The sequence below is a fragment of the Mercenaria mercenaria genome, chromosome 4 (assembly GCF_021730395.1).
Source record: "Mercenaria mercenaria strain notata chromosome 4, MADL_Memer_1, whole genome shotgun sequence".
NCBI classification, from domain to species: domain Eukaryota; kingdom Metazoa; phylum Mollusca; class Bivalvia; order Venerida; family Veneridae; genus Mercenaria; species Mercenaria mercenaria.
This window is the reverse complement of record NC_069364.1, coordinates 63,894,582-63,922,021: the sequence shown is the minus strand read 5'-3', so window position 1 is coordinate 63,922,021 and position 27,440 is coordinate 63,894,582. Positions and strand designations below refer to the sequence as shown.

The window sequence follows — 27,440 nt, the reverse complement described above, 5'->3', positions numbered from 1 at the left end:
TGGGGGGTGTCGACATAACTTAATATTCACCAGTCCTAAGTATTACATTTCTTACATTAACATTTTTTCAGAAGGGCTCTCATGTTATCACTAATACATTTTTATTAAGTAAAGCATGTGTTCCAGATCATTTTACTCAGGAGTTTTAATGTATATATAGTTACTACAAAATTAATGCTAACTAAAAAAAATTTTTCATCATTATACATTATGTTATCTATGGTGAAACTTTATATAACTTTAAGAAAATGACCATTGATACTTTCCCATTTATTGATATTGAGTTAAATTAATATTAACTAGAAATAGTATATTCCAAGTGGTGACTTTTTTTCCATATATATAAAATAAAATTGTTGTCTGCATTTCAGATATTTTCTCATAGCTGATCCCAGGTCCACTGTAACAAACCTATATTATCAACACATATAAATGCATATATCAGATTGGTACTTGAAAGTCAATGGTTGATCATGCTGACCATCTTTAATTTAATGGGGAAAGATTAACCAATATCTGCAGCTGGACAGGCTGTCACCACAGTTTCAATGATTTAGGTAAGGATGGACATACTTACAGATCTATATGAACATGGTGAATGGTTCTTTATAAAAGTATTTGTAAGTTATACTATATAATTTACAAATCTCATAGACTAGCCACTAGACTGATAATTAAGAATTAGTAAAAAAAAATTCAACCTTTGTCATTTTCTTACTTTGATGTAATAGTGTCAATGCCAGTCCAATTTAGTGTTTTTATTTTGGAGAAATTACTTTTATGTAATCACAGGATGTAGACTAGCTATATTCACAATTTTAGAAATATTTCAAAAAAAGATATATTATAGTCTAGGAGCTAGTCTACAGATATCAGTGTGTTTACTGGCAAATATGCCATTAGTGCATTAAATAGACATGATAATTTGTAGTGTCAGTATGACAGATATGTTAAAAGGAAAAGTATGACAATAGGATTTGAAAAAAAAACTTCGCCCCTATTTATCAAACTTGGAAAGTTCTTAGACTTTAAAATCATTCTAATGTTAAGATTTTGAGAGTAAAATACTTAAAGTTTGTAAAGCAGTTAAAGTGTTTTCATTATATTATGTATGTAATTACTATGGTGACAGTTGACATAAAATATTTTTGATAATGCAAAATTTCTCTTGTAAGGAAATCTGGAGAACTTTTATGAATATTGAAACCTATGTCTTTGAACATGGAATACTTACCAAAATGTAGGTACAGTGTATGTAGAAACTAAGTCCTTTATTTGCTTTTATAACATGTTATTGTTGTTTTTTTTTACCTCTGTGCTTTATATCATTTTTGCACTATAATTTTTTTCTTAACAGTAATCTAAAAAATTAATATACTTCCAGTTAAGACAATGAAATCGAAGAACTTCATGCTAACACTTGCATCAGTGGAAGTACTTCTTATTGGATAGAGAACTTTTCAAGGTCAGTGATATTTGTAATGTTTTATATCAATATTTTGTTTTGCCTTTTTAGCTCACCTGTCACATAGTGACAGGGTGAGCTTTTGTGATCGCCCTTCGTCCGTCGTCTGTCCACAATTTCGTGTCTGCACGATAGTGGTTTCATTTATGATTTTATTTTAACCAAACTTGCACACAACTTGTATCACCATAAGATCTTGGTTCCTTTCTTGAACTGGCCAGATCCCATTATGGGTGCCAGAGTTATGGCCCCTGAAAGGGCCAAAATTAGCTATTTTGACATTGTCTGCACAATAGCAGCTTCACTTATGATTTGATTTTAACCAAACTTGCATAAAACTTGTGTCACCATAAAATCTCAGTTCCTTTCTTGAACCGGCCAGATTCCATCATGGGTTCCAGAGTGATGGCCCCTGAAAGGGCCAAAATTAGCTATTTTGACCTTGTCTGCACAATAGCAGCGTCATTTATGATGTGATTTTCTACAAACTTTCACACAACTTGTATCACCACAAGATCTTGGTTCCTTTCTTGAACTGGCCAGATTCCATTATGGGTTCAAGAGTTATGGCCCCTGATAGGGCCAGAAATTAGCTATTTTGACCTTGTCTGCACAATAGCAGCTTCATTTATGAATTGAATTTAATCAAACTTGCACAAAACTTGTGTCACTATAAGATCTTGGTTCCTTTCTTAAACCGGCCAGATCATGATTTGATTTTAACCAAACTTGCGCACAACTTGTATCACCATTATAAAGATCTCGATTCCTTTTTATACGCCTGAAGGAGCGTATTATGTTATCGCCTCGGTGTCGTCTGTCTGTCTGTTGGTTAGCAATTTCCCTTCCGTTCTGTAACTCTTGAACCCCTTGAAGGATTTCAAACAAACCTGACAAATATGTTCACCTCATCGAGCTGTGAACTGCATAGGTGGATTATCCATCAACCTGGCGTAAGCATTGGTTCAAGTTTATTTCTTAAGTTAAATATATTTTAGCTTTCAAAGATACTGTATGCACATGTTTGACAAGGGAGGCTGTCAGCAATATTTTCAGAGTGATGCCCCGTTTTTATTTAGAAATTTGATTAACATTATCCATAATGATAATTATCTCTGCAATGCATTGCAGTAAGGGACAATTTACAAGGCTAGACTATTGATAGACTAGCTTCTGTTTTATCATAATAAGCTACTATAAAGCTGCTGTTCAGTACACAGATTGCATGTGACCATTTTCATCTTTACAGCCAATCACTTCTTACCTTTACAACAAGTTTAGAAGACTTGATTAAATTAGGGCTTAATAGTGATAAGATACAATAGTACTTTCATTTTATGATGAATCAAGTTTTATTACAATGATATTTAATTAAAACCCCAATGGAGCGCTTCATTAATTTCTAATAAAATCCAGCAGTGATAATAATAATTGAATAAAAAGTACTTGCCACTTCTCTTATTGTGTTTTAAAAACATTTTAATTATTTTTGTTAGATACAGGTAAAGTTTTTCTAGAAGGATGAGAATTGCTTTGCTGTAAGAGTTAAATTTTAATTGGTTGGGACATTACTCAACATGACTGAGAAATTACAATTAGTATATCATCAACTAAAAAATATGTGTATTCTAAAAAAGCTGCATTTCAATCAATAAAATGCAAAACACGGGAAATAACCAATTATCTATGTACATATCTCTAAAATTTATGATCCTCTGACATGGACTACATGTCAAGTCCACAGGTGTTTTATGGATCCTTATCAGATTGGTTTGGACAGGATCCTGGTTAGTGGGGATTATAAATATATAGGGAATATGCTAGTTGACCTATAAGAAAATATAGGCTAAAATTGTCCAGATATTGATAAAAATAAGCTGGTTTGATCAGAATTTGGTAGAAAATGAGCATTTATATAAGATCTTGTCAACAAACCTACCAAAAACCAAGTTAGGTACCTCTTGGTTGAAATTATCTTGAATTATGGTCCTTTTTTGACTTAAAAGAATTGAGCACAAGAACTAACACTATCATGAGTTATATCATGTGTTTTCTTGTTTTTTTTTTTCTTGTTGTTGTTTTTTTGTTTTGTTTTCTTGTTGTTTTTTTTTTTTTGCTACATTAAAATGTTGAATGTCAGTGTGACCTTCATATAAAGTAGCATATTATTAAGCAAAAAGCAGACTTGTTAAAAAGAATGAGGAAAATGTTTTGGATAAAACCAAATTTAGCTATTTCTATATGCAATATGTTTGTCATTTGATACTGCAATTAAGTGACATCATTATAAAATATTTTTCTATCTATTTTAGGTCAGACATCAGCTTTTGAAGTTGCATTCTTGGCACATCATGCTGTCCAGTGGAGTTCATACCATATGCCAGGCCTTTATACATGGTCAAAGAAGATGAATTTGTTATTCAATTTGTGAAATTTGATTTAAGGAGGACTTTCATATATGATGATTATATTCAGCAGATTATCTTCAAGTGTGCACTTTATAGAATCACAGTTTCTAGGAGGTTTTCAATTTAAAGTTAGATTAATTGAAAAAATGATGAAAAGTACATTGTTAGAACTTCAAATATGCAACATAAAGGTGAATATAGGTAAATTCATAAAATTCTCACCACAGGGTGTTGGGTTAGTGGCTTTGAGTTGTGCAAATTTCAGTACATAGATCTATAATCTTAATCTGCTGAAATTTCTTCCCTTAAATGATGGATTATAAAGTCTTTAATATTGAAATAAATTTGTATCTCTGCTTCTATGGCATTACTAGGAAAGACACTTATTATACATTCTACATTGTAACAGTTGGTGTTTAGATCCTTAATTGTAAAACATAAAATAAATGTTGAAAGTTTCATAAAAGATCGTTTCTTTAATATGATTTTCCATTTTAACTCCAATCCAGTTTAAACCCATCCAGTTGTTAAACACTATTGAAAAATATTTTAAAGAGTCTTAGAGTTTCATACCTGATAACTATAATTGATCCGCGCCATGAGGAAATCAACATAGTGGGTTTGCGAACAGCATGGATCCGGACCAGACTGTGCATCTGCGCAGTCTTGTAAGGATCCATGCTGTTCGCTAACAGTTTTCTCCAATTCCAATAGGCTTTGAAGGCGAACAGCATAGATCCTGACCAGAATGTGCGGATGTGCAGGCTGTTCCGGATCCATGCTGGTCGCAAACCAACTATGTTGGTTTTCTCATGGCACGGCTCATATTTTTTTGATGACCTACTTACCCAATTAAATTTAACCCGTTGATGCAGAAATCAGTCCTGAATAATGTTATATATCATATTGGTATATATGTCTAAAAGCTAAGACCGCCCGTGCGATTATCACAGCTATACCCGAAACCGTGTGATTCTCACGCCGTTTTTTGTACAGCCCGTTGTCCAAATGGCTGTTCGGTGTCCGTCCGTATTTCGTTGTCCTGACCATAAGTTTGTCATTGATTGATTGTGGGATTTTAAAATAAGTTGTCACAATTGTTCACCAATCATAAGACGGCGTGTCGCGCGCAACACCCGAGTCCACATCTTACGGTCAAGGTCACACTGGGATTAAAGGTCAAATACGGCTATTATTGACTTTGTCTGGACAATAACTTCGTCATTGAATTTGGGATTATAAAATGACCTGGCACAGTTGTTCACCATCGTGAGATGGTGTGTCGCATGCAACACCGGCGTCAATATCTTAATGGTCAAGGTCACACTTGGAGTTTAATGGTCAAATATTGCTATAATTGACCTTGTCATTGAATGTGGGATTTTAAAATAATTTGGCACAATTCTTCACCACCATGAGACGGCGTATCGCGCGCAACGCCTGTGTCAATATCTCAAAGGTTAAGGTCACACTTGGAGTTTAAAGTTCAAATATGGCTATAATTGACCTTGTTCGGACAATAACTTTGTCATTGAATGTGGGATTATAAAATAACCTGACACAATTGTTTTACATGTATTTGGCACAAATGTTTGCCTCAGTGAGACAGAGTTTCGTGCGCAACTCCCAGTCCTTTTGACAGCCGGCCGGCTCGACATGTTGCCCTTGGGCATCTCGTTTTCAAATTATACATGTCTAATACTAAGACCGCCCGTGCGATTATCACGGCTATACCCGAAACCGTGTGATTCTCACGACGTTTCCTTTTTTCAAAGGATGTGGCTTTGATGCACAACCCCGATTTGATACGCGCCTGAATACCCAATTATTTATACCCGTTTATGCAGAAATCATTCCTGAATAATTTTATTTATCATATTGGTTTAATATGTCTTAAACTAAGACCACCCGTGCGATTATCACGGCTATACCCGAAACCGTGTGATTCTCACGCCGCCGCGTAGTTATCGCAAGATACGGAAACCTTAAGACAACTTTTAATATGAAATACTTTATTACTTTTCCCATTTTGTTTTTCAAAATATGTTGCTTTGATGCTCACTTTAGAGTTGCTTCGCACCTGTAAATTTAGTAATTAAATAAATAAATACCCTGCAAAAATTGCCTAGTACCCGCCCAGGCCCTGGATTTTTTATAATTTATCAGCTCGTTGTTAAGCATTTTAGTCCAATTTAGATAAAATATATTGAATAACTGAAACTATTTTAAAAAGAAAGGCACATATTTTCATGAAAAAAAAACAACTTTTTTTCCCCAAGGTATGTGGCTTTGATGCTCACCTCCGAATTGATACGCGCCTGAATAGCCAATATTTTATACCTTTATAAACCCGTTGATGCAGAAATCATTCCTGAACAATTTTTATGTATCATTTTGGTAAATATGTGTACATCAAAACCGCCCGTGCGATTATCACGGCTATACCCGAAACCGTGTGAATCTCACGCCGCCGAGTAATTAACACAATATACAGGAACCTTTGAAGACAAATTTTAATATGAAATACTTTATTAATTTTCCATTTTTAAAAAAAAATATATGTTGCTTTGGTGCTCACACCCGAGTTTCTTCACACCTGAATATTAAAAAAAATACGCCATTAAATGCTGGAATTATTCTTGAAAAAATTAATACATTGTACTCGTATTTTATATATGTCTTAAACCAGGAAGGTCTAATACGTATCAGTTTTTTCCAGCTTAGACTAACAACGTCCGTACGATTTTAACGGCCACACGCCGAACCGCAAAAATGCTAAGTAACCGCCCTGCCCTGTTTATTTTAATGAATGAACTCGTCGTTAAACATTTGATTTTAATGCACTACACGGAAGAAATCACTTCGAAATTAATTCCACAGGATGCTGTGTTACCACGCAGATAATTGCTCAATACAGAATAATTATTTTCTTTAAATAGAAATAAATATATTTTCATCAAAATGTTATTACATTTTAGTGTGCACCCTTGCGATGGCCTCAAGCCACGCATCAGAAAATAAAGTTTTAAAAAATAGATGCAGAAGTCATTCTGAATCATTTTTGCATTATAAAAGGGATATCATATATACCTACAAAATTACGCCCCCTGCATAGACATTTATCGTAGTATACTCCTGACTAGCCGCCCCTGGATTTTTTAAAGTTCGTATCAGTTACTAGCCGCCCCTGGATTATTAAAGATTGTATCAGTTCATAATATTCGGTTTAAAAATAAATATACGGACACGTATTAACACTATTCTAAAAAGGTCTGAATCATTTTGTTTATAAAAAAAAAAAAATGAAAAAAACAACAACACTTTCCTTTTTCTTAAAACTATGTTGCTTTGATGCACACACCGAGTTGCTACGCACCTGAATATTAAATATCATTCCTGATAACCTTGTACGTGGTTTCTGTATGTATGTCTAAAACTAACAACACCCGTGTGATTTTAACATACGCTGTACGTCATATTTCTCTATCAAAAAGGCGTGAATTATAATCCGCCCCTGTTTCTATAAAGACCTATTAGCTCATCATAAAACATTTCGTTTTATTGCAGTACACAAACATATTTATAATTGATTTCGAAGATAAATAGATTTCTTTATTTCTTTAAAAAAAAGGAGAGCATGCAATGCTATAATTATGTTTCCACGCACATAAATAGTCCGCTTATACAGAGTATAATTTTTTCCCTTAAATAAAAATTTTACCGAAATATTATTATATTTTAGTATGCACGCTCGTGTTTTCCCCATCATTGTCCGCCCCTGGATTCCTAATATTCATATCAGTCCAATTCAGATAAAATATTGAACCTATTCTAAAAAGAAAAACTTAATTATATTTATGAAAAAAAATCCCTTTTTTTTCAAACTATGTGGCTTTGATGCACAACCCCGAATTGATACGCGCCTGAACACCCAATTATTTTATACCCATTTATGCAGAAATCATTCCTGAATAATTTTTTGTATCATACTGGTATATTTATCTAAAACTAAGACCGCCCGTGCGATTATCACGGCTATACCCGGAACCGTGCGATTCTCACGCCGCCGCGTAATTATCACACGCGTGGTAATATTACCACGCGTGTGATATTCACGCGACACCGGTTCATTCTATAAGTGTTTTATTACATAAAATTTGTCTTATTACAATGTAGCCTAGTTGATGTTATATAAACTATCGACAGGCGATTTAAATATAATACGATATCCATGCGCCTTATCAAACTGTCGAAATTGTTACGTATTATAAACGGCTTTTATATAACAATTTATTTTCTAGACTGTGACTTGACGTGCCTGGCTTGTCCAGACTCTCCTGTTGCCCGGGACTGTCAGTATGTTGTACGATGTGGTTCGCATGAGGTATTATGTTTTAGCAAGATAAAAGATCACACAAACATATCAGGGAAAATACATTTAGCATACACTTTTAAAGTAACTGAATAATGTGTTATCGCAAAAATACACTATAGAGCGTTTTGTGGCCAGTAATGTAGCGCCCATTATCAATAAAAGCAAATAAGTGTGTGCTAAGTAAACGACTGTAGCTGAAGATGTTAGTACGTTAGATCGCATATGTGTTTGTAAAATAGAGTTGTAGCTGAGTATTCGTGTTGCTTTTTGCGTGTATAGACTTTTTACCGGTTTTAGATATGACTGTTGTATCGCTTAATTTCATATTCGTTTAGATATACGTATTCCGGTCTGATTAATCATCTTATGCTGTCCTAGTTTCATTCTTTTCATTTCTGTATTTCAGTCCTGTTATTTAGACAGTTACACAAATCGAGCTGGTGGAGTTATTAACGAAATGGGGTGTAGGGACACTGCAGTAAATATGACCTTTATTTGTCTCATTGCAACTCGACTAATTGTTAGGTAGCCGTATGAACTCATACACATACTTATGAAACAAATGCATTTTATTCTTAAAAACAATACATTTAATATTAAAAAAGTTTTTTTTTATCAAACATTAACATGTGTTTGATGGATATAGTATGAACAGCAATGATTTCATATATTTTAACATTTTCTTGTCTAAACTGATCCAGAAAGTTTGAATGCGGCTGTATAGTATTCATGTATGGTAAAGTAAAATAGAAAGAATACTGTTTTAAGAATATTTTGGAACTCTTTTACGCTTAAATGAATTGGAACAGTCCTTTATGAAAGGAAATCGGTAATTAATTGCAAACTATCTTCTTTATTAGTTTAATCATATTTAATTGCTTTTGAACACGTAATTATACATAACACACACTACATGATTAACAAAAGCAAGTGGGTTGGGCTGCAAGTTATTACAACATTAGAAGTCATTATTTCCTTATATTGCATTATTTATAGATGTGTCCATCGGCCACAGGTAAAAGGTCAACAAATGTAACAGCAGCGGATAAAAGATCCTCTGGAAACCTCCTGGTGTGCTCGGATTGTTGCCATGGTGACCTTTGCAACAGTGCACTTTGTGGACAACCAGGTAATGTTTCTTGTTATAGACCAGAGTCCGTTAATAAGCCCTATGTTTTTCTGCGCTTGTTCGTCCGTCTGTCTTTCCGTCCGTCCGTCCGTCCGTTCAAATTTGTGTCGTTCATATTTCAAAAAGTATTTGACCCACAGTCATCAAACCTCACAGGATTGTTATTCAGTGCGGGAAACAGAGAACCAAGCAGTTTAATTTGGATCTCATACAGTCAGACACACATTTAACCTTAATATTGTATGATTGTATATGTACTTTTATGCGAAACATGGTAAATGACCCTGATTTGTCACAGCATGCACATCCACACATGTTAAATGGCCAGGATTTGCATTTTTCAGGTTACCCGTCTGTATCAGGGTCTCGCGGACCTCTGTGTTACAACTGTGACCAGCAGCTAAGCACCGATTCGTGCAGCACTATAAAGGAATGTGGTAGGAATGAGGTATTGTAAGTTTGTAATCTGATGTAGAGAGATTTTATTTCTTTTAACTTTAAAACTTCTAGGAAGTTTTTGAGGAGTGATTCCTTTTTCAGGCTTATTGTATTTAGTATAGATACATGTAGTAATTATGTTTATAAACGCTGCGTAAGTTTCAAAAGACAAGACAAGATTAGATAAGGTAATGTAAGATAAGATAAATAATAAAGAATAATTTAAAAACGGTAAGACAGAAAACAAGTACAACATCTACTCATGTAACTATTTGAACCGACTAAATATTGATTTCATTGAATACATGCATTAATGCAAGATACTTTTGTGTGAACAATATGTCTGTCATCCAACACGTAAACGTTTATACCTTAGGTTTGCTCGTTGAAGTCTTCAAGCAGTTCTGTAGTTACCAACGATAAATTATACACTACAGAGTGTCAATCTAAACATGTAAGTTTTGTTTCTGTCCCACTGTTACATTGATTATTGTCTTTTTTGTTACAGTTTACTGAAGGATATTTTTTTACCAGTTTGATGTAATGACCAAAGTACTGGAACATTTTGGCAAAATATCAAAGCTGGATTACTTATGGAAAGTTACAGTTTTATGTTTACTTGTCTACCAAAGTATATTTAATAGTTTTATTTTTGAACTCCAAATGAGCCAATTAATCTTTATGTCAGTTCAGCAAACTTCGACTCGCCATACATGGTGAAACATTCAAATATCATTGAATACTAAAAAAGTTCATCTATTTCTACAGCTGTGCGAAACAGACTTGCAGGCACAACGTCATGCAATCAGTATTGTAGGGCGAAAACGGTACAGCGATCATGTGATGTCGGCTTCAGGTGCGTCTCCAGTTTTTGCATAATGGATGCAGTCCTGCACGTTTGGTTCAATTTTTTCTACAATGTAGAGTTTTATTTAACCATATTTTGTCAAAACTTCAGAAGGTACTTAGAAAATTAGGCTAATTGAAAGGTAGGGTCGTGTGATTGATTCTTTGCTTGACTGATTTGAAAAAATGATTGACCTCTATAGGAATCTATGGAAAAATCACAATTTTTAGGACATTTTCGCGACTACAATTTAGATTTGAATAAAACTTCTCACCGTTATAAGCTTGTATATGGGTTGTAATTTGGTAAATTAATATAGGCATGTGTTCTTGTTGTTTTTAACTTTTTGACAATATTTGCAATATCGAAGCCTTGAGACGTCTGGTGACGGGTTTCGGTAGATTTATTTTCTGCTTAATGGCAACGGTTGTACCTCAATGCCTTTCATCAACAGCTAGGATAAAGCAAAGGGCATCTGACAAAATGTAACTGACTGTATAAAACAAGACAATACCGATAAAGCCGATGGATGCTCCCTGAAGTATGCATTTTTTCTTAAAAAAGGAACAATAGTGGAATCCATTGACGATGATGGCGCTATGGTTTACTAATGTTGAATAATTAAAACGCAATTACTCTGTGAAAATCATCTAAACGAAACATGAAGATAATCTGCGCATCTCCTATTGAAAGTCAACTTTCCTATGAAGTTTCAATGAATTCAAGACAGTAATTGCTGGTGAATACTCCAAACAAGAAATTGTACTATAGTATACTATGTTCAATACTTCAAGGATAGTAACTCAGTGAAAAAAATCTTCTGACCAGTAAAGGCAATATCCGCTTCTCATTTTGTGATTTAAGCTTACCATGAAGTCTTGAAGAATTCCAGTAAGTGGTTGCTGAGGTATACCCCGCACAAGAAATTGTACTATAGCATATTTGCGGTTGATAATCAAAAGGCAATAACTCATGAAAAATAATCCGACCGAAATACAGAGATAATATAAGCATATTCTCTTAATAGCAAGAATTTCCTCTGAAGTTAAGCTAACTTCCAACCCGTGGTTGCTACAGAAACTGTACTATAGCATACTTATGTTGAATAATCAAAGGGCAATTACCTGGTGAAAAAAAAACATCCAACCAGAACACTAAGACATTTTACTCATCTCCTCTTAATGGTGAGGCTTTCTTTGAGGTTTTGCCAATTTCTAGCCATTCTGAGAAATACTCCAGACAAGAATTGCAGGATGGACGGACAGGCCGACGGTGGATGAACAAAGCGACTATATGCCTCCCTCCAGGGAACATAACAAAGACAGCAAACAGTTTCCATTTAAATCAAAACCAAAACTTCACTGTGAAATATTAGCATTTACCACCCTTTCTTCATAAATATCTCACTTATCAATTGCGCCCGTTATATACCTGATCTATTGTTGCACTGCATTGGTAACAAGGCAAAATTAATGCTAAACTAAAAATATACATGTATGAGAAACAAATATAAATGTATCTCAAATCCAAGATTAACTCTGCCTGATCCTTCATGAACTTATCTAAACTGCCAGCTGGCTGAAAATCAGTGAATGATGTAAGCATGGGTTGGAATACTTTATGATTAATAGAATTTATATAATCTAAATGGTCAGCGTGAATGAATGCAGGTTAAACTAGAAAATGCTTTTGTAAAAAAGCGCATGTCTCCCCCAATGCAAAGTCCTATAGGCAAGAAGTCAATAGGGGTCAGGAGCAAAAATCAAAGAGACACTGATGGTTGGCTGCAATAGGGATCATCTACTTGGCATGTCCAGTCCTCCCGCTAAATTTCAATACTCTTGGCCTAGTGGTTCTCCAGTCACTGTTCAGGCTCCTGTGACCTTGACCTTTGATCAAGTGACCTCAAAATAAATAGGGGTTATCTACTCTGCATGTCCAGTCATCCTATTAAGTTTCAACATTGTAGGTCAAGTGGTTCTCAAGTTATTTCCAAAAAATGATTTTACATGAACAGGCCACTGTGACCTTGACCTTTAATAGACTGACCCCAAAATCAATAGGGGCCAACTACTCTGCATGTTCAATCATCCTATAAAGCTTCAACATTCTGGGTCAAGTGGTTCTCAAGTTATTGATCAGAACTGGTTATCAATGTTCAGGCCCCTGTGACCTTGACCTTTAACGGAGTGGCCCCAAAAACAATAGGGGTCATTTACTCTGCATGAACAATCATCCTATGAAGTTTCAACATTCTGGGTCGAGAGGTTCTCAAGTTATTGATTGGAAATGGTTTTCCATGTTCAGGCCCCTGTGGCCTTGACCTTTAACAGAATGACCCTAAAATCGTTAGGAGTCATCTACTCTGCATGACCAATCATCCTATGGAGTTTCATCATTCTGGGTCAAGTGGTTCTCAAGTTACTGACCGGAAATGGTTTTCAATGTTCGGGCCCCTGTGACCTTGACCTTTCACAGAGTGACTCCATAATCGTTAGGGGTCATCTACTCTGCATGACCAATCATCCTATTAAGTTTCAACATTCTGGGTCAAGTGATTCTCAAGTTATTGACCGGAAATGGTTTTCAATGTTCAGGCCCCTGTGACCTTGACCTTTAATGGAGTGATCCCAAAATCAATAGAGGTCATCTACTTAGCATGTACAATCATCCTATGAAGTTTCAACATTCTGGGTCAAGTGGTTCTCTAGTTATTGATCGGAAATGGTTTTCCATGTTCAGGCCCCTGTGACCTTGACCTTTGACAAAGTAACCCCAAAATCAATAGGGGTCATCTACCCTTTATGACTAATCATCCTATGAAGTTTCAACATTCTGGGTGAAGTGGTTCTCTAGTTATTGATCGGAAATGGTTTTCAATGTTCAGGCCCCTGTGACCTTGACCTTTGACGGAGTGACCCCAAAAGCAATAGGGGTCATCTACTCTTCATGACCAATCATCCTATGAAGTTTCAACATTCTGGGTCAAGTGATTCTCTAGTTATTGATCGGAAATGGTTTTCAATGTTCGGGCCCCTGTGACCTTGACCTTTGACGGAGTGACCCCAAAAACAATAGGAGTCGTCTACTCCAGCAGCCCTACAACCCTATGAAGTTTGAAGGTTCTAGGTCAAATGGTTCTCTAGTTATTGCTCGGAAATGAAGTGTGACGTACGGACGGACGGACAGACGGACGGACGGACAGGGCAAAAACAATATGTCTCCTAAGACATAATTATAACTGCTCAATCACTGGTAATTCATCTAGTAATAGTCTAGTGGTTAAGGTGTCGGCCGTTCCACACGGGGGTCGTGGATTCGAGCACAACTGGGCTCACGACCATGACCTCTCACATGACACCTGTATCAGATTTTTCATGGGAGTGGACTCGAGAGTGGTTCAAATAAGTTTAATCAAAGCTCTTATCACAATCGAGCTAAAATTAGTATTAACTAAACGAAATGACGCTACGTCATTACATCCGGTTAATCAAACGTGCAGAGCTACCTTAACGGTGTAAGTGCGTGCCGTTGCATGTATATGATAATTGTCTTTAATTTTTCTTTAAGCCACATGAAACAAAGGAGAAGAATGCTATAAGACTTGACTTCATTCTTATCCTTTCCTGTTTTGTTTTCACCACAGTATGACATATGTACAAATATAATTATGTAATCTATTTTGGGAATGAATATGTTTAAACTAAAAGAGAAATAAACAGTATAAAAGAGAAAGAGTGTTTCCATTACAACTCAATCTAGCAAGCAATATTCTAAATATAAGCACAGTTAAAGATGGTTGTCATTTCTTTGTAACAAACTTATGCTTTATATTTAAAGGTCATCTTTGCTTGGGAAAGTGTTGCGATTCAGACCTGTGTAATTCAAACTGCACGAGTTCAGGTACAACCATTTAGTATGCAATGGAAAAATCATGCATGCAGATCTTCGACATATTTATTTTATATTGTCGGCTGACAAAAAAAAGAAGTCTACCCATGAGAAATGTCTATTTAGCAGCATTTTCATTCTACCCATGAGTAATGCCTATTTAGCAGCAATGGGGAAAAGGTTATGAGTTTTTTTTTTTCTGCAAGCAGTAATCTAAAATGTTACAGGCTTTCAAATACTACGTATATATTTTAATTAGTTGATTTGAAATACAGCTTTTTAATGTTTAGTCAGATATACACTGATAATTGCAAAGTATTCGAATGATCTGAGAGTCAGTGAATTACAAATACTAATTATGATCACTATATACGCGCCAGTAGTTAAATATTTTGATCTTGTATCAAACTCCTTTGAAGTCAGTCTTAATTATCTAATGACGATATTGTTTTATTCAGGATGTAAAAATTCTTCCTACACACCCATCCACAGTGCCGGTGTATGTTTGAAGATTACGTTATCCAATTTGACCTATGACGACGCGAGAACATCGTGCAAACACGACGGGGGAGATCTCTTCATTGTCAATTCAAAGGCGAAGTTTGATGCAATATCAAATCTCACAGTCCACTTTGGTAAATACTTTGTTACTGTCAAGTAATAATTTTGGCTTTGTTGCCAGTATTCCTGGATTCTGTACCAGTATTCATCTGTTTTCTGGATCGGAAGTAATGGCAACTTACATCACTTAATATTCTATGGCGAACTGCAATCCTATATTTGAAAATTCAAAGGGGCTGACTTCTTATAATTATACCGTGTTATACATTATTCAACCTAGCCTTCAAATGAACCAATTTTTCTAACGAAGAAGCTCATAGTTATATTTCTGGTAAATATATCTTTTAATATATACCTATAAAAATTTTGTCAAAAATACAACTTGTATTTCATTCATAAATTCCGTATTGTATCTTTTGAATTGTGTGTTGCCGGACTACTTTCATTTAATATGCATGGCCTGGCACAGTTCTCTCAATGGTGCACACAAAACCTTCACTCATTTCTATTTTAACGTCGACAAACATTTAAAATTTCGTTCAATTACAAAACAAGAAACAAAAAGGTGGCGGTATATATATAATGGAAGGGTCATTACAACAGTAGCTAGATCTAGGATTCGGCTCTCGTGTATTTTGCCAGGTCAGATCATGCGCCTCGTGTTATCCGACCTGATAAAATTCACTCGAGCCGAATACAGAATCCAAGATCAAGCTACTGTTACAATGATCCTATTATATATATCTTATATTTATGTTGGTTATGTAGTTTATGTATTGATTTTTTTATACATGACAAGTACAATCAGTTTAAAATGCAAGTTTGGAAAGAAAATCTTTTTTCTGTACATATCCAATTCTTAAATGATAAAATGAGGTATTTCTATAAAAAAATGTGTAATTATTAACAGTCAGGGGCAAGTGTTTTGAAGTCAGCCATCTTAACCACTAGGTCACGTTAGCTCAGAGGTGGAGGAACTCTATGGTTGTTTTTTTTTGTTTTTGTTTTTTTTTTTAAATTGTCATGCCGCATCCGCGAAATTTCGCAGCTCTGAATGAATATTGAGTTTACGAAGTCTTATATTCAATACTATTCTTTTTTATTCGACGTCAGGTCACACAAGATTCTGGGTTGGTTTACACCGAGATGCACCATTGTCCACATACTTCAGCTGGGTGGATGGTACCAGGTTAACAAGTAGCAACGGTGGTCAGTTTTGGGCGCGAGGACAACCAAATAATGCAAATAATTTCCAAGATTGTGCAGTAATTGTGAAACTTATAGATGATAGTCTGTTAATGTATGATGTACGCTGCAATAGATACGAGTATTCTATATGTGAAATGAAATTATAATAGTACATTTGATTGTTATAATCTGTCCCACCAAATTTTGGACCTCAACTTTGTACTGAAATGAAGAAATGGAACGGGATCAAAGAACATAAAACATGTTTTTCTTTTTAATTAAAAAAAAGTAACTCTCGGGAATTTCAAGGATTTTTCCAACAATCGTCTAGTTTTCCCGTGCGACTAAATTTCAGTTTATCTATAGGAATTCGCTATTGTTTCTGGTCGCCATTGCCAAATATTCTCTATTTTGGAGATTTTCAGGAAATTTCACGTGTTTTTCCTCGGGGACGTTTCACACTTATTTTTATTTTACACCTAGCTATTTTTCAATCCATAAAACAGCTTTAGTTTGAAATAGAATCTACAATTTAGAAGTCTACAAACGAAACCTGGAAAAATGCAAAAATGAAATTTAGAAAAAATAACTTACTTTGCACGGAAGAATCCTGTCATTAATTATTCACTGTTATAAATTCTTTTAATCATAATTTCTTTTATCCGTAAATCCTTCCAACCGATGTCTAGTCCAATGCATAACTTTTTACACAGAAAGTTTATCATCCTAAAATTAAAGCATTTATTTCAGAAAGTACAAAGACCACCGACCCATACACAATATATAACATACATAATATAATATAATATACATCATTACAATTATGTTATCCAGCCGACATATTATGTTCACAAGACATGATGTAAGATATTTGAACAAAAATCACATAAATCAAGGTCACAAATATCAAAGGCTACTTTCACAAGAAGATTTTGTCTGCTTCATTGCATAATGTACATACATTGCCAAGTTTCTAACAACAGCTTTGTTTCTGCTAGACATCAAAATATTAAACTTGTGTATATTTGGTTCCTCACAGTATTTAGCTTGAATATATTTTTGTCTAATATCAAGATAGTACGGAGTGATATACAAAGTGATATACATCCCCTAAGCTTCTGTCACACAAAATACACATCCTTGATCAAGTCCGTCAGCAGCAGTGTTTAGAAGAATTCCAGGTAGATCTAAATAACTGAACTATACCAGACCCGGATCCAGGGCCAGGCCCAGGAGGCTCGTACCCCCCCCCCCCCCTTACAGTTGGCTGACAAGTGACCTATACTCATCAAAGATCCATCCTACTATTTTGGCAAAGGAATAATATTTTCTCGAAATGTAGACACATAAACGAACAAGAGGCCACCATTTCATACCTATATTTCAAAATTTTCCAGGAGGGGAGTAACCACTCCATCATCTCAAAATTTAGACCACCTAACCACCCACCTAAAATGCACCAGAGGCCGTCATTTCCTGCCTGTATTTCAAAAATTTCCAGGGGTAGAGCCCCCTGACCACACTAAAATGAAGGGGATATCTCCAGCAGTAAATGCACCAGAGGCCACTATTTCATACCTGTATTTCAAACATCTCCAGGAGGAGACCCCCTATCCCCCTATAAAGAGCAGAGGCCCCCCTCCCATACCTACTCGCTCTCGGCGCTATGCGCCTTAACGTTGACGTCTTCCTTCTAGATAGAGCCCCCAACCCCCTCCCTCCAGTCAAATATTTCTGGATCCGGGCCTGCTATGCATATGAAACAATATCTTTCATCTATATAATCCAAGAAAAATCTGTTCGATACAAAACCGTCAACTGCTTCAGCCCTCTTAGAATATAGCTTTCTTTTCATACAAAACACACGAGCACTACATGACACTATATTCGTCCTCCTCCACCTCTGATTCATGTTGGGGCAGTTACTTGCGGAGAACAGGCTTTGTACTGGTACAGATTCCAGGAACACTGGCACCGTTACATAACTGAAATACTGTTGAAAATGGTGTTAACCCAAAACATACAAACAAAAGCAAATCAAGGAAAAGCTCAATAAAATACCGATGGAATGACTCTTGATTGAAATACGGTCACATGTCGTCTTTCTAACTTTACACCAAATCTAATTTTTAATACACAGACACGTATATACCTGTTGAATATTTAATCGTTTGATCGTACATTTTAAAATTCATGACATGTTATTCAAACATAATAATGTCATGTGTTCTGCCGATTTTGTACAAAGTTATACACAAAGACCACTTTTACGTATTGCTGCACCTCAAAGATGCAAGGTCAGGGACAACATGAGGAACATCAGAACAGCTTATTAATCAGAGTTCAATATAATTTATCTAAGTTTACTACAATTTCTTTAAAATCGAATACAGCCTGCTGTTTTGTTACCTATGTGCGTTCTAGGCTTTGAATCTTCTAACAGATTGCTTTACTCCAGTTACAAGAAAAATACCATATCGATATTTTTATCAATATAAACTTTTGATACTTTATACTATATCAACACACATATGTATAAACTCATTGAAAGTTTACAATGTATTTGAATAACGTAAACAAATCCATACAAATGTAAACAGCTTTACCCTTGGCTGAGCATGTTTGTATCAGGCTGTATACATTTGAGATACACCACCTGTCTTTTTACCATTTAGCTTAGACTGCCTAATGTCCTACATAATTTAGTTTACCTGTTTGGCTGGTTTTTTATTAACCTCATCACCATTGGTAACGTTGTATATGTTCTATATGTTACAATTTTGACAGAGGATGACAATGTTTCGATGTAAAATACTTCTTTCGTGTTTCCTTCAACTGTCGTTAATGACCGGAGTTTTAACTGCCCTACAGGAGATTTCTTTTTCTACTAATGTTGGGACTATAATTGGAAATACGGAGATCGTAGAATTTGACGGAGAAAGCAGGTACGTTCAACGTTTCTTGGGAATTCCATACGCCAAGCCCCCAGTAGGAGAACGACGTTTCGAGCGACCGGAGCCGTTTGGGAAATTTTCTGATACGTACAACGCTACATTTCACAGACCACACTGCCTGCAAACTATACCTCTGTTTTATGAACACCTGGAAGATTTTGCTAAAAACGAGGATTGTCTTTATCTGAATTTATATATACCAGGGAATACCACTTCGAGAGAAAATAAATTTGCAGTGATGATTTACATACATGGAGGTAGTTTTGCCATCGGAGGTGCTGACATCTACTCAGGGGATATACTCAGCACATACAATGACGTCATCGTTGTGACAATAAATCACCGATTGAATGTGTTTGGATTTCTAAGTAATGGGACAAAATCTTCGGGAAACTTCGGCCTATGGGATACGCGGATGGCTATTCAATGGGTACATGATCATATCAGAACATTTGGTGGGGATCCCGAGCGTGTGACACTCTTTGGGAATTCCGCAGGCGGGTCTGCAGTAATGTATCAAGCCATGTATCCAAAGAACAAGGGATTGTTTCAAAGGATTATTGCGCAAAGTGGAAGTGGTTTGGCATTCTGGGCGTTTCAAAGAAATCCCTCCCACTTATATTTTCAATATATCAAAGACGTAGGTTGCGATTTAAGCGAATTCAAACTGATACTAAATTGTCTGCGCAATAAACCTGCGGAAGAATTACAGGTAAAATCTTTTAATTTCCTTCCATCCGTTGATAGTGATTTTTTTCTACAAGAACCTGCAAACCTACTTTCAGGTGATTCTCTAGCAGGCAAGTCTGTCTCAGAATTCTTTGCGGAAATAGATCTTATAAATGGAGTAACGAGCAGTGATGGGGCGGTGAATTTGCCAACCTGGCAGGCACAGTTGGAAAGAAAACACATAGATATCAGTATGGGTGTTCCTAGAAGTTATTTTGAGAAAGTTCAGGTACCTGCGAGACTGACGAGAGTATTTGGGGATACACCAGCTGTATTGACCGAATCGGTTATACATCAATATACAGACTGGGCTCGTCCTGATGACGCTGTAGCTACGAGGGAAAACATGATTGATTTGGACTCTGATACTGGCTTTTTTGTTCCTGCGATAGAAGCTTCACAGAAGCACAGCGCCATTTTGAAAAAGTACCGGAAGTCAACTTCATACTTTTATGTATTTGATCATAAACCGAGTTTTGTTCCGATACCAAAATGGCTGAAAGGGGCGACACATACAATGGAAGTTCCCTATGTTTTCGGACTCCACGAGTCACTTGAAAGAAAGTTAATTGACGATCAGAATGGTATTGATCCTTTTAAAGTTACCCAAGATGACATTAAATTGTCGAAGAGTTTAATGGCAATGTGGAGTAATTTTGCAAAAAGCGGGTAAGATAACACATTTGTATTTCTTTAGCTTTACAGTTTAGTATATGCAATAATTGCTTTATTTGTATACCACTATCTGCATATATAAATTAAAAGCATTGAAATCATCTTCCCAGCATAAATCGACTTTTAAAACACCTTTTTTCTCCTCAGCTATTAGAATTAGCTGTTCTAAAGATTTTAGTCTATTTTTACAGAAATCCGAATTCACCTGTTTCTACTTCAACTATTGACTGGCCTCAATTTGACAGCCAAGATCAGAAATATCTTACCCTGTCAGTAAACATGACGTCACAATCCGTGAAGCACCACCTAGCGGCGACACGTGTAGCGTTCTGGAAAGATTTAGTTCCTGTTCTCAGAAAATGTCAAGTTGCACATCTTACTTCAGATGCGCCAATGTTATCTGTCTGTTTATTAAGTATTGCGTTGATATTGTTTGTATGCACAATACTTCTGTAACACTTAAAATAACGTATACACTACCTTCGAGTGATTCAAGAAAAAAGTTTATATCAGTAGATCTACAAGCTAAAAGTGTGGTAGATCTAATAAATCTATACGATACAGGATAAACAATGATATTGTTTTATATATGTACTTTTGTAATGTAGCCAGCGTCTTCCTTTGTTTTGTATGTTTTAACATTTATAACGTTTCCATCATGTAGTGTGCATTTGTTCGTGTGCATTTTTGGCGTTTCTGCCAGCCTGAATTTCGTCACTTGCCTTCACGTTTAACTTCTAATTGCAGTCTAACAAGTACTTCATAAATGGTCACGTTCATGATTGAATGTTTTAATTAATGTGTATGTACTTATGTCATGTATGAGGAGTGCGTTCTGTGTCTATATTGGTAATCCGTACGTTTTGTCTTCTCGTAGTTCCTGATTACTGTTACTAAACCTTTACCATGCTAAATTTCTAAAATGGACTAGTCCATCTTTCAATTTGGGCAATACCATTTATTATTAGAAGGGGTGTTTACTTAAACTCTTCTGGATGAATAGCGAACAGTGCAGATTATGATCAGCCTGTACATCCGGGCAAGCTGATCTTGGTCTGCACTGGTCGCAAAGGCAGAATAATTTGCCACTAGCAGGCTAAAGGTTAAATGTTTAGTTTTTTTTGTATTTTTTGTACTTTTAGTTTAGACATAGATTCCAGTTCCCCTCCAATGTAGTCTTTTTTATTTATTGTGTTCTTGTAAGAAATTCATTATTATATAATCTAAATACATTTATTAAATCGTTTTCATGTTATTCCTTTCTCATTTATAGATTTTGTTTACGCGCAACTCTATGCAGTGATTTGAACTGGAATCGTTCTCGTTTACAATAACTACATGTATACTGGTCCAATGCCTAAATCCGGACCTTTTTGGTGGTTTTATGACCATAACTTTGCATTCCGAGACCGCACGTGCATCACATTTCAAATGTATAATTTTAGGTTCTTTATAAATCTCTATGCAAAACAAAAAAATCGGATATTGCTGATTTCATCATAAAAAAGTCATCCGAAGTGGCCACTGGGCCAGTAAAAGCTGTCAAAATCGACCTTCAGAGTGCTTAAATATTCGGACACGTACTATTTCGGTATGAAATGCAACGAATCAGTGCTTCAAAAAATAAAAAAGAACACCACTTTGTTTGAAACAAAGCAGTCAGATTCAGTCCTGTAAATTTTGTATACAGGCATCTCCGTCCGATTGAAGCTTTATTACCTGTTAATCACGTGATCATGTGAACTAGTTTCTAATTTAATGTATAACTGCCAAATATAACAATAATATAATACGCAATAAAATCTATCTTACCGGAAATTAATGTTTACACACGTGCATATTCTGGCATACAGACTAAATAGAAAAATGGCGCGAAAAAAAATGGTCGCATAATGGCGGACACAAATAGTCCTCAGTTTTTTTGGCTCTGTAGAGCTATTTTCCTTATTTTCTTTGCAATTTTTTTTGCTAAAATTACATGACAGATCTATGATTGACATGTAGGTAGCATTTTCATAATGAAATAACAACGTGACAAAATTTTTCATGGAAACTTAGATCATACACCACTAGTATAATTTGGGGTCTCATTTTTTAGCTGATTTTGCAGTTTGTGTGTTTGACTGAAATTATTTTTCTTGCATCAAAATGACCCCCACTTTTCTTTTGATTTTTCTTTAGCACTAACAATATTCTTCAAGAAAATGTAGGTTACAGACATTTAAAATGGGTCCTGGTGTGTGCTGCGACCATGGGAAATAGGTCAATTTTATACAGAATAAAGAACAAAAACTATTTAGTGTGTTATAACCTATTCTGTCGATGTCGTTATACTCTTTGACGCAACTATGCAGTATAATGACGCCGCACCGATATTATCTTATGAATTGCTTCCCTTGTCTGCAAAATGCTGGCATTTTCTTCTCTATTGAATTAATTAATATGAACTAAGGCAAAGCCTCAAAGCGAGCTCAAAGAAATCGGATTTATCTAAAAATATTATGCATCATTTATTTGTCACAAAGAAACTATTCACTAGTCACAAGAATTCAGGAGAACCTATTCGCTTGAAATAAGTCTACATTTAGTGTCACCATGCCTATAACAGTGAATATCATACGTTGCAAAATTTATGGGAGCCGGTGTCACGGTGACGTCATTACCGCGTTCCCGTTTCTTTCTGCTTATTAATGACATTTTTTCCCATTTTCTGGCCGATGCTTGATCTTTTAAATGCAAATAATATTTTTTTCAAACAACTGGAAATCATTCTTTCATTATTGTTGAGTGATGAATAATTTTTAGCAATTGAATGAAGTTCTGTATTCACTCCGGAAAGAAGTACTTCCTGTGAGCACCAGTCCGCTAGGGTGCGCTTTTTTAAAACTTCCGACGAAACTTTTCAAATCCATCACCAAGTGTGAAAGTATACTTGCGTTACCGTAAAGCTCGATTCTCGAGCAGGCCCTTCGGGCCTGCTCTTCGAGCTCGCTATTATATAACAGAAATCGGTTATAGCGAGCTCGAAGAGCAGGGCCTGCTCGAGAATCGAGCTTTACGGTAACGCAAGTATACTTCCACACTTGGTGATGGATTTGAAAAGTTTCGTCGGAAGTTCTTAAAAAGCGCACCCTAACGGATAGGTGCTCACAGGAAGTACTTCTTTCCGGAGTGAATACAGAACTTCATTCAATTGCTAAAAATGTTCATCACTTAACAATAATGAAAGAATGCTTTCCAGTTGTTTGAAAAAAAAATTTTTCATTTAAAAGATCAAGCATCGGCCAGAAAATGGTAAAAATGTCATTAATAAGCAGAAAGAAACGGGAACGCGGTAATGACGTCACCGTGACACCGGCTTCCCATAATTTTTGCAACGTATGATATTCACTGTTACAGGTATGGGTACACTAAATGTAGACTTTTTCAAGTGAATGGGTTCTCCTGAATTCTTGTGAGTAGGGAATAGTTTCTGTGTGACAAATAAATGATGCATAATATTTTTAGCTAAATCCGATTTCTTTGAGCTCGCTTTGAGGCTTTGTCTTATTTCATATTATTTCTTATATAAATGCTGAGGGTAGTACAGAAATGTAAAACATGTTTTACATCAGTTTTGATCAACTAAGAACAAGAGTCGTCTGCAACAGGAATAATTGTTTTCTCATTAAATCAATACCTTGTCGCACCTTAAATAACTGGCGCGCGCTGTATGACGTCATCCCCCGCAACACACAGTGTTTAAAAGGTATAAACCTAAGTTTTATGTTTAATGAATGAACAGTTCAGAAGTTAAAGTTATACAGGTTTTTCTAAATTTTTGTGGAACGGGCCGTTTGCTGATGTTGATATAACTCGTGGCCCAATCCATTTGTATATGTTACTTTTGTGTTCATACTATTGTACATATGCCTAATAACAAATACAATAAAATATTATTAAACTAAACACAATGTTTACTTTTAGCGGTGCGGATATTTTAAGGTAATTTTCTCGGGAAATAACTACATTCACACACTGTTGCTGACAACTGGTCATCAAAGCATTCTTCTGCGTCGATCATGTTCATTCCAGTAAAAAATCACGACCGTAAAGCGTTTTTAATGGTGTCCAAATTATTAAGTACTGTCCGGATTTAGGCACTGGACCAGTATTTAATGATTTCCCCATGCAGTGTTATTCTTAACGACATTATCTCCCGACAGTCAGTTTTCTTTATACATGTAGGCATTATCTAATTTTTTTATAATTTCAAAAGCGGGGAGATTATACCTCCAAAAATACATCAGAATGCACCAGAGCTGTTCCACAATTCAATTTTTTCCGGTGGAGCATGCCCTTACTGAACCCTCTTATTTGTACCAGAAGATCTATTTTAGCCTGGTTGTGCCATTTTTGAACCATTTTGTTAAATGAAGATTATGATGATGCTAAAATTAGGAACTATAATTTGGGTCAGGTTGTTTCTTATCTAAAGATTTAATCAAAGAGACCTGCATTTAGCTATTTCATTTACTTAAGCAAATCACTCAATACAGAGTGCACATGTGTAACACAAAATACAAAGAGAACATATTCTAGCCTTCAAGTTATGCAACATAATATTCTTGCTTTCATAGAAAGATTTTCCTTGACTCAATGAAAAATCCTCCTTTCCCATCCCCACCCCTACCCTAACATTCCAGGAAAAAGAGGTCAGAAAAACTAGATTTATGATCAAAGTTTAATACTGTCACAGAAAGAAAATGAGAATAACAAGTAGCTTCGTTGAGGAAAATAGGGATTGTTGTATTGGGTCTGCACTCTGTTGTCCATTCTATGTGGCAGCAATTTAAATATACTGTTTAGGCAACATTGTCTTCCACACCAACAATTACCAATACTTCCATCTGATCTCAGTGAATTATATACATGAGGTAATATAGATGTCCCTAGGCAACTCTGGCAGTGAGCGGAAACACGTCCTATAAAGAAAAGACATATTGCAGTAACATGTAGATGAATATAAAATAGAAAAAGTGGAAACTCCACAGGTCGCTCAACACGACAAAAACGAAAATGTTGCAGGCTCGGTTTGATTTAGCCTGTTCATGGACGGTAGTGGAAATGCATGCTACCGTCCACGCTCTCTCGCCCCGGGTTGAGCAGAACTCAACATTTACACATGCTACAAGTACAAAAATAATTAACAGACATCCACAGATGTGTTCATGCGGCGGTGCACATGGAACCTTCAATGATACACTTGCATGTAATTCCATGAAAAGCGGCGTATGGTCCCCAGTTAAAATAATGGGTTTGCCCTAAACGAGAAAACACTGAGCAGAACTAAACAAACTGGAATTTAGAAATGGGATCTGAGGTTATGGAGCCTGCATATCACAGGAACTGCAAAAAGACAAAATTAAAAAGCAGGCACCATATCCAAGGGGTGATTATACAATACCCAAAGCTATAAAAGCAGGAGTATTAGAACCACCCAGGCTGAAATGTTCAAGCTGAGAAACTAAACAGTACCAATAACACGACATAAAAGTCGTGCTGAAAGATCTGAGAAGATAAAAACATTACTAATCATAGTCTTAAACTGTTTTTGACGGTAAAGCTTGCGATGACACCTGCATCCAATGCTGTGGTTTCCAAAATATGTTCACTTTTACAATGCCAGTTGAGATGTTATGCTAAGCGCTACAATCTTGATAAATCTGACCTGATGAATAGATGTCCCAACGAACACATTTGTATTTCACATCGTAGCGCAATACGCGACTTCAGATCCTATAAAAACTTGAAATCACAATGTTCAGGCAATGTAATCTTCAGTCATACCGTTTATTTGCTGAACGTTTATTATCCATGGTAACCATTTCATATCTAAGGCGTGCCAGAAAGTTCAATGGAATGGAACGGTAATATGCATATGACTAAACACGACTTCCATAACAGTAACAAAGTAGTTTCCCAAAACAGTCCACCAGGTCAGTTGATTCAATAGGAAGTGTACATATCTATGAGAGGCCTCCGTGGCCAAATGGTTAAAGTTGCCAATTTCAAACTCATTACTGTATGTTCGCAACCTAGGTTAGGGGGTAAATTGTTTTATGTGAAGAAGCCATACAGCTGGCTTATGGAAGGTCGGTGTTCTACCAAGGTGCACCCTTGTGCCAGGAATAATGCCCTGATGGGTACCTTGGGTCTTTCTCCACCATCGAAAGCTAGAAAGTCGCCATATGACAAATGAATGTCTAAGCGGCATTTAGCCAAACTAAAACAAAACAAAAATAATCGTGGATTGTAGGGTCGTGAGTTTGATACCCGGACGAGGTATATCTTTCTCGTGATGTTATTGCGTCTTAAATATTACGTCCCCACCTTTGATTCATGTGGAGGAATTAGCAGCTACTTGCGGAGTACGAATTAGTACTTTTACATATTCCAGATTAACTTAACTATTTACAAAACCAAATAACTGTTGGAAAAAAACGCCATAAACCCGATACAACAGAGAACAGAAACAGAACAAAACAATCTATGTACAAGTATACTATGGACGCCTTTTCGCTTAAAGGTGGATATTCAGATTTTGGCCATTTTGGTTCAGATTGTTCAATAGTTGATATGTCTATCAAATGCAAATGTAAAACTAGACATTGTATCGAAATAAAAAGAAATACCCAGCTTTTTATATACTTTCATATTAAAGGGGAGTAATTACAAAATTTTATAAAAATAATAAAATATACATTTCAAATAGGAATCTAACTCTATGTAATCGGTCTT

The 27,440-nt window shown here is 35.7% G+C and overlaps 2 protein-coding genes and 1 long non-coding RNA gene across 3 annotated transcripts in view; all 3 read left to right on the top strand.

Annotated features, from left to right (window-relative positions):
* LOC123553429 (uncharacterized) overlaps positions 1-27,440 on the top strand; it is a 53,218-nt gene that overhangs the window by 11,747 nt on the left and 14,031 nt on the right. The window contains exons 2-6 of the mRNA XM_053541506.1: positions 8,175-8,257; positions 8,655-8,726; positions 9,245-9,377; positions 9,722-9,825; positions 10,192-10,269. Of these exons, the coding sequence (XP_053397481.1) occupies positions 8,175-8,257; positions 8,655-8,726; positions 9,245-9,377; positions 9,722-9,825; positions 10,192-10,269 (470 nt within the window). The remainder of the gene's footprint in view (positions 1-8,174; positions 8,258-8,654; positions 8,727-9,244; positions 9,378-9,721; positions 9,826-10,191; positions 10,270-27,440) is intronic.
* LOC128556413 (uncharacterized) lies at positions 970-4,057 on the top strand. Its single transcript, XR_008370637.1, has 3 exons — positions 970-1,240; positions 1,385-1,465; positions 3,778-4,057. It is a non-coding gene; the product is annotated as an uncharacterized LOC128556413 (long non-coding RNA).
* On the top strand, positions 18,934-21,905 carry LOC123551948 (cholinesterase-like). Its single transcript, XM_045341265.2, has 2 exons — positions 18,934-20,654; positions 20,852-21,905. Exons 1-2 carry the CDS (start codon positions 19,093-19,095, stop codon positions 21,114-21,116), a joined length of 1,827 nt encoding a protein of 608 aa, XP_045197200.2. The 5' UTR covers positions 18,934-19,092; the 3' UTR covers positions 21,117-21,905.